This window comes from Phyllostomus discolor, chromosome 5 (assembly GCF_004126475.2).
Source record: "Phyllostomus discolor isolate MPI-MPIP mPhyDis1 chromosome 5, mPhyDis1.pri.v3, whole genome shotgun sequence".
Classification (NCBI taxonomy): domain Eukaryota; kingdom Metazoa; phylum Chordata; class Mammalia; order Chiroptera; family Phyllostomidae; genus Phyllostomus; species Phyllostomus discolor.
In genome coordinates, this window is record NC_040907.2 from 148,270,188 (window position 1) to 148,288,096 (window position 17,909).

Sequence of the window (17,909 nt, forward strand, 5' to 3'; positions counted from 1 at the left end):
TTGTGTCTTTTCTTGTTTTAAGGACTTCTTATAGACAGGTAAAGCCAATTTTTAAGTTTAAGTTCTTGAAATGTTTAACTTGGCTTACTCATACATTTCATACTTAGTATGTTGTGGTAGGAAAGCTTTGGGGAAGAGTGGAAACATTTGGAGCTTTTGAGGTGATACATCTGTTACACATCTATGAATGTATTATTCAGAAAGGGAAAGTCAGTCCCTTTTGAGGCAGCATATTTCTTCCTAGGAGCTCTTAACTACACTAAGAGTTTTCCCCAGCTAGTTTTGGTGGATAGTTGCTTGGATCCTACTACATCGATTCTTAAAGTTTGGTGTTTTAAAGGGGGAGGGGGTGGTGTTAGGAATGCAGATTCTTTTCATTACCACCCCTACCCCAGCCCTTTCCTGGAAAAGATCTTGGGTGGCAGCACCCAGCAGGAATCCACATATTTACCAAGTAAATCTCACAGGTGATTCTAATGCAGGTGGTTCCAAGACTATAATTAATCACTGAAGTAATTGTTGATAGACAGGTTACAGCATATATTTACAGCTCAGATTGCTTTATTTATTTAAAGTTGGATCATATTTATGTACAGTGTAATTCATGAGTATAAATAGAGATACAACAAAGGACAGATATGAATACAAATGTAGAAGCGTGTTTTTAATTTCCACTCGTTGAGAAATTATATTTGCTTAATTAAATTTTAGTTTCATTTTTATTAGTGAGAAGGGTCTTTAACTTTCATTTTATGCTGATAGATAGCCATGCTTGCCTGTTCTTAAGCTTTAGCTCAAACCTTTACTCAGGTCTCTAATGTGGAGTCATAACTTTACCTCCCTTTATTTACAGCGTATCAAAAAGGTGTTAATTTTCCTTCCTTCTGCTGATAGTTATAATTCTTTTCCATGCCTTTAAGAAAAACTCCTGCACATTACACATGGCTTATTCCCCTTCAGAATTTGCTGCTTCAGCTTTTCTTGTAGTTCTGTGGCCAAAAGAAGAAAGAGAGGGAAACCCATGTGACTGGGTTTTCAGCAGACTCTTTCCTGCAATTAAGAGAAGTTTACCTTGGGAAACCAAGCTACAATTTATGCACCTACATAGAGCTAGTTTGACAGTGAACTTGGTAATGTGTTCAGTTTATCTTTGAATTTTGCTCTTGATTTCTTTTTAATTCGAATTTTATTTTGCGATACATTTTTGGTTAAAACATGTTTCCATCTGCCTGCCTTCAGTGCCGCACAGATTAAAATATTTTGTTTGGAACTGAACACAATAGTTTTGAAATCAAATTATGTGCTATTCTCTCATATTTTTCTAAATACTGTAATGTACAATTACCCATCATACATTGGGCATTATTTAGAATTTCCAAATCTGTTTTTCATCTAATCTGTTAGTAGTCTTCTAGTTAAGTAGGGGAAATACTTTTCTGTTGTCTCAGGAAAAAGTTATTCAAAGACTACAACAGTTTAATTTTTTTGTTTGAGAAACACAGAATGTGCCCTGGCTGGTATGGCTCAGTGGATTGAGTACCAGTCTGTGAACCAAAGGGTCTAGGGTGCATGCCTGGGTTACAGGCCAGGTCCCTGGTAGGGGACACACGAGAGGCAACCACACATTAATGTTTCTCTCCCTCTTTTTCTCCTTCCCTTTCCCTTTCTAAGAATAAATAAAATCCTTAAAAAATGTTTTAAAAAAAACAAAATGCTCGTAATCTGCTTTTAAAAAGCAGGATAGGAAATACAAAACTAAAGATAAATACTTTGTTTCCACACTTTTCCATTTAAGGTGGTGAGAAAGAAGATAAAGAAAATCAGAGGATATGGAGGTCTGATTAGAGACTGGAGAAACTTAGAGAATGAGTTTGAAGAGTTTGTACAGAGAAGATTGCTTGAGAGTAATTGTTAGCTGGAAGTTAGCTCTGTACTTTGGCCTTTGGGCTTCAGAGCATTACTACAGATCATCTCCATATATTTTTTTCTACTTTGCTTACCTCAATGTCTTTGTGAGTGTTTCTGGCAACTTCTTTCCTTAAAGATATCTGCATGTCTCTCCTTCTTAACTTCCTTAGTGTCCTCATGCCCTCATGGACTCTTATAGGCTATATTGTGCAAGTGAAAAAAATTTTTTAATGAGAGGTTGTATATATAAGGTTTAATTTAGGCCTTAAAAGTTTAAGTTCTTAGTATGATAGATTAAGGTATTAGGAAAAAGTACATTGTATGAAAGGGTAAAATAAATGCAATATACAATTTTATACAATGTTTTCTTACTTGAGTTCCAGTGCTAAAAGTACTCTTACAAGTACTGTGGTAAATCTAGCAAGCAGAATTAAAGTCTCTCTCATGCATGAGGGGAAAAAGTAATTATTCATTACTAGGAAGATATATTTTGTAAAAATTTAAGTTCTGAAGTAAGTTATTGAAGTTTTAAATTAGTGGAAGGTCTCAATTGAGTAAGCAGTTTCTGTGTTTTTGAAGAGTGATAAAATTTAAGGTGATTTTTTTTTTTTTTTTGCTTACATGGTAATACTCCTTACCCCACACACTGTTGGACAGACCTTTTTTAAAAAAAAATTTTTTTCTTTTATTGATTCCAGAGAGAAGGAAAAAGAGGGGAAAAGAGTGGGAGAGAAACATCATTGTGAAAGAGAAACATTAGTTGCCTCTTGCACACCCCCAACTGGGGATTGAACCCTCAACCCAGGCATGTGCTCCTGACTGAGAATCAGAATCAAACTGAACGCAAGACCTTTTGATTTGTGGGACAACACCCCATCAACTGAGTCACACTGGCTAGGGCTGGACTGACTTTTTAACTTCCTTGGTGCTACTTAGAATTAAAGAGATCGATAATCCTTGGGTGTTGTTTAGAAAACATAGGATTTGTTGTGATTCACAATTGGATGTTGAGCACTAAAATTTGTTAACTAAAAACTGATAAAATAAAACTTTTGATGGGCAATATTATATAACATAACCAGCACAGCAGTTGAACATATAACCAGAGGCTGATACCTATCTTCGTGATATACTCCCAGAAACACAGTAATACAGTCGAGAATAGTAGAACAGTGATTGACTTTCTATATTGGGCATATTAATAAAACAGCTGAGAGTTATACTACCTAAAGGAAAAACATTTAGAAGATAACCACTATAAAACTTTACTGAGTAAAATAGTAACTAGGTACATGTTTAATAAGGAGATAAGTTTGTTTTGCTCTTGTATGAGAGCACTAAAATACATTTTTTTGGTTTAATTGTCCATTTGATGGAACATCAGAACATCTATAGGAAAAAAAAGACAATTACTCTTGTCAGGAGAAAGATTTCAATTGTACTACTGGAATGTAAGATCTCATAGGTTATCTCACAGGTTCTATCATCAGTTCAGGAAGTACTTCCAGATTAGACGTGTGCAAAATGTCCATAAAACAAAGCAAAACAACAACAACCCTGGAGCTAAGTTTCTGCTTCTTTATTCTTAGATAGTTTTTAGGCACCTGTTGGGTGTTGTTTAGCCTCTGCTTGAATTCTTTCACTAATAAGGAGCTCAGTTTCCTAAAGGCAGCCTATTGAGGTTATTAATTGTTAGAAGGTTCTTTATGTGGAAGCAGTGTTTTTCTTTGTAATGTTCCTGGTCCTAATTTGCCCTTTAGAGTCACAAAGAACAAGTCAGTTCTTTTACAGAATTTCCCGTCAGCAATTTAACTATTGCTACCTAACTTTGTTTTTGCTTACAAATCCTCCTAGCTAACCATAGACAGTTCTTGGTATTTTGCAATTTTCTTATCGTTTATTTATTCACAGTGCTTTTGAGCCTTATTACTTAAGTGAGGCACTAAGGAAATCAGATAAACAGAATATTAATAAACTTAAGATAAGGGAGTCATATAAATCAATACTTGCAGTATTACCTGATGAGTGTTGTAAAGGAAGCTACAAGGATGCAGCATTAGCACTGAAGGAGTATGATTAACTTTGGGATGGGAAGTTAGGGCACTCTTAATGGAGATTAAACATGAATGCCTGGTCTTTTAGTAATGAGGGTTTAGGTTGGAATGAGGCTGAGGACAGTACAGGCACACAACAGCACATGCAGAATTTATACATGAAACAGCACAGCACTTTTGGGACTGCAGATGCTCATTAGTGTGACTGTCCTGAGGCAGGTGAGATATAGTGTCAAAAACCAAGGCAAATGGTTAGGGCTAAATTTGGGAGTATGTGTAACAACCAGAACTAAGCAATTTAAGTTGATTCCATGAAGGGCATCAGTAGGACCACTGATGGATTTTTAAAACATTAGCAATGTGGTTCGAATTGTGCATTAGAACAGTCACTGTTGTAGCAGTGTGGCACATGATTTGGGATGTAAGAAACTGGGGCTTGAATACATTTGTGGTAGTTTATGGGTGCTTAGAAGTTTCTTTATTAGAATGTAATATCCAGATAATTGATTTAAATAACATTAAATTCATTCCTTGCTAGGAGTAGCTAACAGTTTGAGTAACATAAAAAATCTATTCAGAAAAAGTCCAGCCCTTATTAATATTATGAGAACGGTTTGCGTGACATTTATGTAACTTGGCAGCCAAGGAGAGTGGATTGGAATACACATGCATGAACAGTGATGACCTCTCCATACTAATCAGTGGGGGCAGTAGACACCATTGAGTGGGCATGTGTACTGTAGCCGTCCCATTCAAAATGCCTGAGTGAGTAGAGCAATGAATCTGCATCAAATTTTGCATTAGGCTTGAACATTCCTCCGTGGAAACTATTCAGATGATTCAGGAGGCCACATCTTTGGGCAGCTGGTTATTGGCAGCTTCATCATGACAACGTGCCTGCTTGTTTATCACATCTGATGCAGAGTTTTTTTGGCAAAACATCAAATCACCCACAGGTGACTCAGCCCTGCTGTGGCCCAGATTTGGCACCCTGGGACTTCTGGCTTTTCCCAAAACTAAAATCACCTTTGAAATGAAGAGATTTCAGACTGTTGATGAGGTTCAGAAAAATATGACAGGACAGCTGATAGCAATTGGGAGAAGTATGTTGAGGTCTCAAGGTGCCTACTTTGAAGAGTACTGAGGTGTCATTGTCCTTTGTACAATATTTCTTGTATCTTGTCTTCCATCCAAGTACTAACCAGGCCCAGCCCTGCTTAGCTCCTGAGATCAGACAAGATCGGTGTGTTCAGGGTGGTATGACTGTAGACTGTTTCTTGTATCTGTATCTTTCTCAATAAACATCTCTTTTGCATAGTATGTGGCTGGATACTTTCTGGACAGACCTCCATGTTCTTATACTGGTAGGCTTTTTGTGAAGCTTTAATGAAGGTAAACTTTGAATCTGATTTTTGTTTTGAGGGAAATGGGATGGTATGAAAATGGAAGAGTCATGTGAAAAATTATGTCTACCATGTTTTGTAAGGAATTTGGTGAGGGGGAAAAAGAGCCAGAATGGCTGTTAGGCTAGTTGTTTTGCTGTCATGGATCAGAAAGGGAAAACTTCTGGGAAGTTTTCCCTTTCTTCCCTGAGAGTATAAAGTTGTAAAGTCAAGTCTCTATATACTCAATGCACAAATTCTATACATTGCTTCATAAAAGTGAATGGTGGCAGTATGCACATCTGCCATTTTTGAGGTTTGAATGGAGTAAAAATGAAGTATTGCGACTTCCATAATTACTTGTATGTGTATGTGTCTGTTCTACTATGATGCATACTCTCTGGAGATAGGGAACGTATCTTTTTTTGTCTCTGCATAGAGACATAGAGCCTAATATAATAAGAACATGAAAATTTATTGAATTAAAAACTTTTTAGAAGGTACCAGAATCTATTTAGTCAAATTATTGGAACCTGTGTAGTGGTTCACTTTGGGAGGCTCTCCACTTGTTACTTTAATGGTATCATTTCTCAAAGTATGTTTGGTATCTGTTTTGGGAGATGTTTCTGTAGGGGAGAAATCAGTTGTGCCAATGTAAGATGGAACTGAAGGATTGAATGTTGGAGGGGAATCATAGCTGAAATACATCAAAAAGCCAACTAAACATGTTCAGTTGTGTGTTAACTGTAAGCAGCATCCTAGGTATAAAAGAGTCATCCTCAGGCAAATAGACATAATATGTAAATAGTTGAGGTTTGTACAAATAGGCATGAATGAATAATTTCACCTCTGGTACTCTTTTTAACGACTTGGGGTCTGCCACCCCTAAATTTGATCATCTTTGGGTAGATGTAGTTGTATCAATTTAATTTTGGTGAAGCCTAAAACTGTTGTTACTAGTGTGTTTGCAATACAGTCCATATTTAAAGGACTAACATATAGATTGTGGTAAAATCTGTAATAGACCATCTGCAACTGGTAATATTAAAATGTGAAAGAAGTGTTCAACTTTGTATTACAAATATTGCCTTAATGCTATTGCTAGTTTTGAAGTACCCTTTATAGTTTTCCACTTGTGAAGTAAATTCTTTAGCTTCTCTTTCTTTCTTTTTTTTTTTAATACTTACCTGAAGATATGCTTATTGACTTTAGAGAGAGGGAAAGGGAGGAAGAGAAACATTGATCTGTTGCCCTGACCAGGGACCAGACCCGCAACCTAGACATGTGCCCTGACTGGGAATTGAATCCACAACCTTCCAGTTTGCAGGACAATGCTCCAGCCAAATGAGCTACATCAGTCAGGGCAGTACTAACCAGGCCCAGCCCTGCTTAGCTTCCAAGATCAAACAAGATTGGGTGTGTTCAGGGTGGTATGGCCTTAGACTAGCTTTTCTAATTAGCAAAACAAATTACTCTCAATCTTAGTAGAACTAAAATGCATCTAACTTTTTCTTGCACTCTATTTTATTTATTTATTTTTAGAGAGAGGGGAAGGGAGGGAGAAAGAGAAGGAGAGGAACATTGATTGGTTGTCTCTCACTCCTGCAACCAGGGGTCTGGCCTGCTACACAGCCCTAATTGGGAATTGAACTGGCAACCTTTTCGTTTGCAGGATGATGCCCAGCCCCCTGAGTCATATTGGGCAGAGCATGAACAATATCTTTGTATTTTGGTTTAAAAGCCTGAACCAGTGGAATTTAGTTTTCTGCTTAATACAGATTTTGTAGTAAAAAGGGCAGTTATTTGTGGTGGACCCTGTATTTATCCTACTTAGAAAGAGTAGTAAGAAATGATGTTGGAAAGATAATTTGGGTACAATTTGCAAAGAGTCTTTAATGTTAAGGAAAAGAATTAAAGCCCTGACTGGTGTGGCTCAGTTGGTTGGACACCGTACTACAAAGTGAAAGGTCACTGGTTTGATTCTTGGTCAGGGCACATACCAGGGTTGTAAGTTGAATCCCTGGTCTCAGTGCATGCGAGAGGCAACCGATTGATGTTTCTCTCTCTCCCTTTACCTCTCTCTAAACATAAATAAGTAAAATTTTTTTAAAAAAGATTAAGAATTAGCCCTGATTGGTATGGCTCAGTGGATTGAGTGCTGGCCTATGAACCAAAGGGCTGCCAGTTTGATTCCCAGTCAGGGCACAAGCCTGGGTTGTGAGCCAGGTTCCCAGTAGTGGGCACGTGAGAGGCAACCACACACTGATGTTTCTCTCCCTCTCTTTCTCCTTCCCTTCCCCTCTCTAAAAATAAATAAAATAAATCTTTTTTAAAAAGATAGGAAATTAAAACTTTTCCATAGATATTAGGAATTTGAGGATTTGGGGGGCAAGGACATTAAATGCTCTATTCTTTTCTGCTTGTATTTTGTCATTTATACTAGACAGAATGAGACATCTGTCATTCCTTTTCCTCTAATTTCGGTTTGTCTGAACCTTCCCATGTACATTTAGCAAGCATATTTGGGCACTGACTACATAGCAGGAAAAGAAGGAGGTAGTGTTAAGCTTTACTGTTAAAGACATGGCAATCATATTGCAAACATAAATTGAAGTGCTATGATGTGATGCTAGCAGGGAGCATGGGATGGGAGAAGCAAGATTTACTCCTTTGGCACTGAATTTATCTTTAAGTTCATCTTCAGACTCATTTCAGTGCTTTTCAGGGGCTAGGGGAGAGAGAGTAACTACAAAGAGTTAGTACGATGCAGTTTTTGGGGGGTGATAAAATGTCCTATACCTCAATTTTTGTGGTAGTTACATCTATATGTATGGCAAAAAGACAGCCAATTTTTATTCCATGTTAGTTTAAAAAATAAAATATTTTCTGAGTGCTTAAATACCTTATATGCAGAGCATTGTGAAGGTTACACAGATTTTGTTTTCATCCATTTATAGAATTATTGTAGCATTAAGATCAGTTATACAAAGCAGGAAGTGAAGAGTATCAGAAGAGAATAAATTCCTAGAAGAAATAGCTTACAGAGGAGAAAGTTTCATAGAAATAGTGGCTCACCAGATTTCCCTCCTCCATTAAACTAATGCTACAGACTGAATGTGTTACCCCAAAGTTCCTATGTTAAAACCTAATCCCCTGTATGACAGTATTTGGAGGTAGAGCCTTTGGCAGGTACTTAGATCATTGGGGTGGAGCCCTCATGAATAGGATTGGTACCCTGGTAAAAGAAGCCCCAGACAGTGCTCTCACCCCTTCTGCCCTGTGGGAGCATGGGGAAAAGGTGGTGGTCTGTGGGCCAGAAAGTGGACTCTCACCAGATTCTGCATCTTGGACTTCCCAGCTTCCAGACTGTAAGATATAAGTTTCTGTTATTTATAAGCCACAAAGTCTATGGTATTTTGTTATAGCAGCCAGAATGGACTAAAATGACTAAGTGTGAGGACAAAAGTGATTTTTTTTCTGTGTAGTGCCCCTCGCCAAGTTGGCAGACTTTCATCCGTGTGTGCAAGCACAGAACCTGGGGTACAGTGGTGAACAGAGCTCACGTTCTAGTGCAGAGGGTAAATCTAAATAAATTTGCAAAATTGTTCTGGCTGTTCTATTCTTTTGCATACTTTTTTTTTTTTTAACAATAGTACTAACAACCTTTCTTGGTTGCAGTGGGAAGTAGAAAAGTAGGGGTTATGACAGCTCCAGCTCCTGGGGCAGTTTCACAGCCTCCTTTGCCTTTTCATATCATTTTTAGAATCAGCTTGTCTGTATCTACAGATAATTTTTGTTAATTAGGGGAGAATTAACATCTTTACTTCGTTTTATCTTCCATTTCTTGAACACAATACATCTCTCCAATTATTTGGGTCCTTTTTAAATTTCCTTCATCAGTCTTATGTAGTTTTTAACATACGCATCCTACTCATGTTTTGTTAGATTTAATAGTTTTTGGAGCTATTATAAATGATGCATTTAAAAAATTTCAGTTTCTAATTATTCATTGCTAATACCATATATAGAAATAGGATTGATTTTTCTTTGCCTTATATCTAATAGCTCTGTGCTAAACTTAGTTAATAGTTCTAGGAACTTTTTTGTGGATCCTATGGGATTGTTTATGTAAATAGTAATGTCTGCAAACAGAAAATTTAATCATTTTTTTTTATCTGTAAAGCCTATTTTTCTTGCCTCATTGTACTGGCTAGGACTTTCAGAATGATTTTGAATGGAAGTGATGGGTGTGGCTAGACATCCTTACTTTGTTTCCAATCTCCAAAACATTTGGTCTTTCATGATTTAATGATAATAGCTATAGGATTTTTTTAATTTTAAAAATTGATTTTAGAGAGAGAGGGTTTTGTTTGTTTGTTTGTTTGTTTTTTGTTTTGTAGATGCTCTTAACTAGGTACTTTTATTCTATTCCAATTTTCTGAGTATTTTTAACTCAGGAATGGATTTATGATATTGTCAGATGTATCAGTTGATATGAGCATGTGGGATTTCTTCTTTAGACTGTTACTATAGTGAATTATATTGACTGACTTTTGAGCATTGAATGAGCCTTGCATTTCTGGGATAAACCCTACTTGGTCTTGTTTTTCTTTTCACATATTGTCACTTGATATTTTTTCACTTAAAAAAATGACAGCTTTATTGAGATATAATTCACATACCATACAACTCATATATTTAAAGTGTACATAATTCAGTGGTTTTTAGTATATTCAGTGTTGTGTAAACATCACCACAATCAATTTTAGAACATTTTTGTTATCAGAAGAAAATCCTGTACCCATTATGAAGATTAAATATTTGCTTACTCTAATTGTAAATAAAAACACTAACATAGTTTCTGTTTTATTATATACAAGAGACATAAGTGGAAAAGTATTTACACATGTGGTTAGTTTTATTCATCATCATCAGCCATCATCTTGCCTTTGTTTCTTAACTTTCTCTTAGGGTTAAAAAATAGCTTACATCTGGTGACTAGAATATTTTGCTATTATTTTGCATATTGTCCCTTGTTACTGTTTATATTCTTGTCCAAAGTGTCATTCCTATACTTTTCCTCTTCTTCTGGTGGTTTCTATCTTCCCTCTGAATGTCTTATATACTACATTGGGCTTAAAGCAATGGAGATTCTCTTAATGAAGCATTTGATAGAGGATATAAATAGTATCCAGCACAGAAGCAAGAATATTTTTATAATTGCTTTTTTCTTTTTCCTTGATTATATTCAGTTTTGTTCTCTCCCTGCAACAAAAGAATAAAAAGATCTCAATCAGTAAGATAATGCCTGAAACTTAATTACTGTAGCAAATAAGACATACCATAAGGTAACTTGCTGATGTGAACACACACAGAAGCAGAAAATAATTTATATTTTTGAACGGTTTAAATTAATATCAAGAGGACTTTTGGCAGTGTGTAGTATGAAAGAAAACAGAGATGGTTGTGAAACTGTTACATCTTGATAGTTCTGTGACGACACGAACAAGATTAGGAAGAAAAGGAACTGCAAGAGACCTGGCTCCGGTACTAGTTAGTGGTGTAACCTTGGCAAGTGGCTCATCAACCTTTCTTGGGGCTGGTGGGTGACGTATTCATTCCTTGGAGAATTTGATGAAAGATCTAGATAGCTGCCCAAGAAAAATATTCATAAACACATTGTTTACTTCAAATTGTGCATATAGTTTGAGGAGGCTTATGGACCTCCTCTGGCCCATTCATGTAGAGTTATTAATTCTTGATAAAGAACCTTTGGCCTGGTTGCTCTCTGAAGTCCTTGGCAGTTTTAACATACTTAAAAAAATTATAACTTACTTTCAGCCTTGAAATACTATTTTTTGACAAACAGTAAATGATATTGAAGTCTGTCTTGTGTGTGTGTGTGTGTGTGTGTGAGATAGTCTGATCTATGGAAATAGGTTACAAGCAGTGTGTATTAAATACAAATCTGTATTATTTTTTAATTTTCAGGATATGTAACAATGACAAAAACAAGAGCCATAAACAGCCTGAGAAAGAAAATTCTTGAAATTAAAAAAGCTTAAGTTGTCTGTCAAAAAACAAAAACAGAAAAAGTACTTTTTTTTTTTGTATAGTCAGCTGAAAGTCTTTTCCAAGTGAAAAATGATTGAGGTTTGGAAAGAATGTAAGTAATCTTCATGCCAGATCTTTAACCCAGAATACTCGAGAGTAGCCAAAGTACTGCATTTTAAAAACACAGTACTTACACTTTGAATTAATTATGTAGTCAACTGTGGCATTCCATGATCACTAGATAATGTTTTCTGTTTGACTTTGTATTATACTTTGGGGAAACTTAGCATAAAGTCCAGGAAGTTGATGTGTTTTCAGTAGTCCAACTTCTATTGAGACAGTTTGAAGAGCAGGTCATGGTTTCTAATTTTTCAAACTGATTTCACTCTTTTGATTGAAGTATGATTTTTTCCTGTTTGGAAAAGTATTGTGACCCCTTTTTAATGTTCAACTCCATTTAAATGATGATCAGAATTTATCTAATGACCCTAAAAAGTGAAAATAGTCATAGATGTAAATGTTAGTAAAAACAGTGAGTTGGTTTTTTTTAGGCTAGAGCTGACATTATTGGCAGGAAGAAAATTCAGAATTAGCCCGTTTTCTGTAGTGTCAAATTCAAGTCTGAGAAACTGTGGAATTTACATGACTTTGTCTCAGTTTGTAAGTGGTTTGCCAATTCTTAATGACCCAAGCACTGGAGATTCTGCTATGTTAGAAATCATGAGCAGAGAGCTTACGTGGTGTGAATAAATTTTGCCCCTTTAGGTTAGCTTTATCTTTTAGTAAGGTGTAATAGGTAAGTGGTCGGACTCTTATATGTAACTATGTGTGTGGTAAAAGAAATCTTAGAAAATGAAACAAGCCCTGGCTGGGGTAGCTCAGTGGATTGAGCGCGGGCTGGGAACCAAAGTGTCCCAGGTTCGATTTCCAGCCAGGGTACATTTCTGGGTTGCAGGCCATAACCCCCAGCAACCGCACATTGATGTTTCTCTCTCTCTCTCTATCTCCCTCCCTTCCCTCCCTAAAAATAAATAAATAAAATCTTAAAAAAAATGAAACAGAGACACATATGTGAAGCAAATATTAACAGGCATTAACAAGCAAGAGTCATTCATTCATCAACCTTTATTATAAAAGCCACTAACAGAGAAGGCTAAGCCTTTATTTCCCCTCCATCTTTCTCTTCTAATCCCCACATCAGTTTTTTTCTTGGTGTGCCTCTTATTTTTTTCTTTTTTATGTTTCAGCTGTATGGAAATATTGAACTGCTATTCTCAACTGGTACAACAGATTTTCTTAATTTCTTTTTGCTAAAAAGGGTGGACACAAATTAGTGGAGAGAATGGTAGATGGTGTGTTTTTGTCTCTGTGTGTGTAGATAGTTGTGTATGTGAACATAGAGTAAATATGTTTGTGTAAATAGTATGTGTAAATATTTTTAAATATTTCCAGCATATCTGAAAAGTAAGATACTTTACAACTTATAAAAACTTGACTGAGGTTTAGGCAGAATCAGTAAATAACACTTCTTTATCAGCCCCTCTATGTTTGGAATCAGTGAGAAAAAAAGACATAGGACACATACAAATGAAACCTCAAAACATTGGCTTTAACACTGATGAAAAATGGCTCAAAAGGCATGTCCTTGGTTGCAGTGGGCCTCCTAATACTTCACCTGATTTAAATATATCCAGCTAGTTACTAGCACAGCATTGCCTTTCCTGTGGGGATCAGGGACAGAGGGGTAGAGAGGAAACTCATTTAGCCTCGTATTAGGAAAGCAGAACAAACTGAATCCTCTCTGCTGTTTGTCAGCAATGTCTGTCACTAGATTTCAACTCCTCAGGTGAAGATGAGTAAGGGGGCACAGAGGAGCTAGAAGTGTCCCTCCCTTTTGCCCTTCCCCCCCAAATTAGAAGAATATAAAGAGTGATCCTTTCCCCCAGCACTGCCATATAAATCTCATGTGTACAGTCAAGCTCTACTACTGGAATCCAGAGAGAAAGAATTGTCCTATCTTTTGTGTGTGTGTGCTTGGTCACATTTACATGTTTATTTTATTACTAGTTTTAGAGAGAGGGGAAGGGAGGGAGAAAGAGAAGAAGAGAAGCATGGATCAGTTGCTTCTTGCCCCTCCTACCAAATGGGGATGAACCTGCAACCTAGGTATGTGTCCTGACCAGGAGTTGAACTGGGAGACCTTTTGCTCTGTGGGATGGTGCCCAACCCACTGAGCCACACTCATCAGGGCTATTTGGACACATTTACTTTGTTTTGCTGAGAAGCCTTTGTTGTTGATTTACATTTAAGAAATTTGAATATCTTGGGGGATAGGGAAAAAGGAAGAGAGAGAGGGAGAGGGAGAGAGAGAGAGAATGTGTGAGTCTGCCTATCTGTGATTTGAAAAGGTGATGAGGAACCTAGTCCCACACATTTATTTGCATTGGGACCTGTACTTCACCAGTTCCTGCCAGTGGATTGGGTGGACACGGGAAGGCGAATAAGAACAAAACAGAGTATTATACATTTCTGGCTTACTTATATACTTTTTTATTGGGGTTTTCCCCTTAAAATTTAGTGAAGTAGTAATTCTCTTCTTAGGCTAACTGGTAGAAGCCCATTGATCTGTAATTTTGTTTTTTTTTTATTTCTATTTATTATTTTTATTTATTGAACTGAGGGAAACAGACAGACAGAGAAAAACAATGATTTGTTATTCCACTAATTGATGCACTCATTGGTTGATTATTGTATGTCCCTGACCAGAGGTTGAAACTGCGATCTTGGCATATTGGGTCAATCCTCTAAGCAACTGAACAGCTTGGCCAGGCCTGTAACATTGTTTTAATACAATTCCATGCCTTTGTAACAATATTTTTTAAAAAGATTTTATTTATTTCTTTTTAGAGAGGGAAGGAAGGGGGAGAGAGAGGGAGAGAGAAGAGAGAAGAGAGAAAAGAGAGAGAGGAGAGAGAGAGAGAGATCAATGTGCGGTTGCTGGGGGCTATGGCCTGCAACCTAGGCAAGAACCCTGACCGGAATCGAACCTGTGATGCCTGGTTCAAAGCCCCGCGCTCAATCCAACAATACTTTTAAATTACTTTTTATTGCTGCTATATGCCAGTTAGCTGCACTGAAAGTAGTTTTTGTGGCAGGAGGTAAACTGAAAACACAATCCAAAATTTCTTAATGGCATAAGAAATTAATGTGGAACATTATCTGATGGCCTTTCTTAGCAATTGGATACCTCTGGCTCATTCCTGTTTTGGAAATTTATTATGGTAGCCAGAGTTTTTGGATTATGTAAATTTAAAGTATTTGGCTTTTAAAAAAAATGATTTAATGAGAATTTAAACTTCATTTTGATCTTATATGACTGTAATGGTACTATAATAAATATTGGAACTACATTTTTTTATTATGGAGGTTATTTATTTATTTCATTTTTTCCCTTTTTATCCTTTTCAGTGAGAAATTTTTCTTCCTTAGTTATATATTCTTGCAGTGAGCTTTCTTGTACATACCTGTCCTAGAAAAAGACAATGTACAATTTACATATATTTATTTTATGACAATGGAGGATCAGTTGATACCCTTTTTGTTATAAACAATAACAAATTACTACTGAAAATCATTAAATAATATGTTCCCAAAAGATTTTTACTTAATCCTTTATATATTTTATACAGGTTCTCTTGAACTTTTTTGTTCTCAGTTTCTTGGCTTTTATTGTTAAGTGCATGTATAGTTTGTCACTTTGTAGCTGATTCAAAGTGACATATTTGCTGATTCAAAGCAAATATTTACATTTTATTTATGGCTGTCATTTTCTTTCCAATTTATTTATTTCTCTAATGTCTCTTTTGATGATTCTTTTAATATTTCTATATAGCCAAGTGTTCTTGAGTCTTGTTAGTCTAATAGTATTGTTATAAGCGATAGAAAGAATTTTATTTGAAATTACTTTGTGTTTGTCTTGGGAATAAACATACTTTAAAAATTATTGGTAAAAGCTACGTGCAAAAAAATGAAACTCGAGCACCAACTTACACCTTATACAAAAATAGATTCAAGGTGGATAAAAGACTTAAATATAAAACGTGACACCATTAAAGTCCTAGAAGAGAACGTAGGTAGGAAAATCTCAGATATTTTACGCAGAAACCTTTTCACTGACTTGTCTCCTAGAGCAAGGGACATAAAGGAAAGAATAAACAAATGGGACCTCATCAAAATTAAAAGCTTTTGCACAGCTAAGGAAAACAGTATCAAAATAAAAAGAGAACCAACTGTATGGGAAAACATATTTGCCAATGATACCTCAGACAAGGGTTAATCTCCAAAATATATAAAGAACTTACACGACTCTACTCTAAGAAGACAAGTAACCCAATTAAAAAATGGGCAAAGGACTTGAACAGACACTTCTCCAAGGAGGACATACAGAAAATCCAAAGACACATGAAGCGATGCTCAATATCGCTAGCCATCAGAGAGATGCAGATTAAAACCACAATGACATACCACTTCACACCAGTCAGAATGGCCATCATAAACAAAGCAACAAACAACAAGTGTTGGAGAGGATGTGGAGAAAGGGGGTCCCTAGTGCACTGTTGGTGGGACTGCAGACTGGTACAACCACTATGGAAAGCAGTTTGGAACTTCCTCAGAAAACTAAAAATGGATCTGCCTTTTGACCCAGCAATTCCATTGCTGGGACTCTATCCTAAGAACACTAAAACACCAATACAAAAGAACCTTTGCACCCCGATGTTCATAGCAGCACAATTTACAATAGCTAGGTGCTGGAAGCAACCTAGATGCCCATCAGTAAATGAATGGATCAAAAAACTATGGTACATTTACACAATGGAATTCTATGCAGCAGAAAGAAAGAAGGAGCTCCTACCCTTTGCAACAGCATGGATGGAGCTGGAAAGCATTATGCTAAGTGAAACAAGCCAGGCAGTGAAAGACAAATACCACATGATATCACCTTTAACAGGAATCTAAACAACAAAACAAAACAAAAAAAAACTAGCAAAATATAACCAAAGACACTGAAATAGGGGATAGTCTGACAGTGGCTAGAGGGGAGAGAAGAGGGAATTTCAGGGGGGAATGGGTAGGGATTACAAGAACAAATTTGGAGGACACATGGACAAAAACTAGGGGTGGGAGGTAATGGGGGGAAGGGGGGAGGGTTGGGTGGGTGGGCTGGAATGGGAGTAGGGGGGAGAAAACTGTACTTGAACAATGATTAAAGTAAAATTATTGGTAAGTAGTTCCCTGGTTATAAAAAACACAATTCATGTAACTTTTCTGTGTTTCAGAAACCTTTTTCTAAAAAGGACAAAGGACCTCAAATCAGTTGTCCATAGTGCTCCTGGCTGGAAATTATTTGGTAAAGTCCCACCCAGAGAGAATCTTCAGAAAACTTCCAAAATTATTCAGCAGGTAAGTACTAACATGACCATGTGGTTTGTCTTAGCTTTTCAGAATTCTTTTCTTGATAATTAACCATATTCTGCTTTCATTTATCTTTATATATATAAAAAATGTTGGGATTATAGATATATGTAGTAATATTAATATTTACTTTTAAAAATATGACATATTTTTCAATTATCTTTTATGGCTGTGAAAATTCTTCAGTAGAGCATTGATTTTGTTTCTTAGTTACTACTTGGATAGCTTTTTGTTGTTGCTTTGGTGGTGGTTAGCTCACTACTCTCACCACATGCTTTGACTTCTAATTGAACATGGTAGCATTTGCCAACTGCACAGATTTTATGGATATAGTTAGTTGTGAACCTATGAAACAGTAAAAAGAAAAAACAGTAGATTTTGAAATTGAACTCTTTTCTTGGTTACTTTTCTGATGTTCTGCTCATACCAAGGACTTTGTGAGATGGGTGGGTACATAATCTAGTCTAGTAATTTAGGAGCTAATTCTTCTGATATCTGTATTACTATTCATATTCTTGCACTTTTAAGAATTTCAGATCTTATTTGACTCCTTAACACACAGGTGACAAACACAAGGCCTGTGGGCAGAATACGGCCTTCAACCTTGTTTTATCCCACTCTGCACCTTGTTTCCACCCAGTGGCAGTGCTGAGCTCTCGCTTAACTGTTAAGGAGTAGTTACATTTATACAGTCCTAAAATTAATTCAGCTCTTTGAAGGCAACCGTGAGGCAACCATGAGGCTGGTGTGGCCCATGGTGAAAATGAGTGTGACACCCCGGCCTCAACAGTGCTAGGAGACAGCAAGACTGGAAAGCAGCCAGAGTGGATCACATTGTAGCATTTTTAAGTTAGGAGAACGTATTGCTTAGAAAGAGTAATATAATAAATTTCCTATTTCTCTGCTTCCCAGTGCAGTTTATCAGATTAACAAAACCAGCATTATAAAAAATAATTACCATCATTTGAATGAGGCAATAACCATCATTCAAATTGGAAAAAAATATCTTCCTTTAAGAGTTTAATAGTGTTCCTTTCAT

The 17,909-nt window shown here is 36.4% G+C and overlaps 1 protein-coding gene across 3 annotated transcripts in view; it reads left to right on the forward strand.

The window, feature by feature from the left end:
- Positions 1-17,909, forward strand: part of TBC1D12 (TBC1 domain family member 12) — a 79,576-nt gene that overhangs the window by 10,025 nt on the left and 51,642 nt on the right. For 2 of the 3 annotated variants that reach the window (XM_036027012.1, XM_028511466.2), the window contains exon 2: positions 16,735-16,858. In XM_036027012.1, coding sequence (XP_035882905.1) covers positions 16,735-16,858 — 124 coding nt within the window. Of the gene's footprint in view, positions 1-16,734; positions 16,859-17,909 lie in introns of those variants that run through there. The other variant, XM_036027013.1, reaches the window with a different exon arrangement.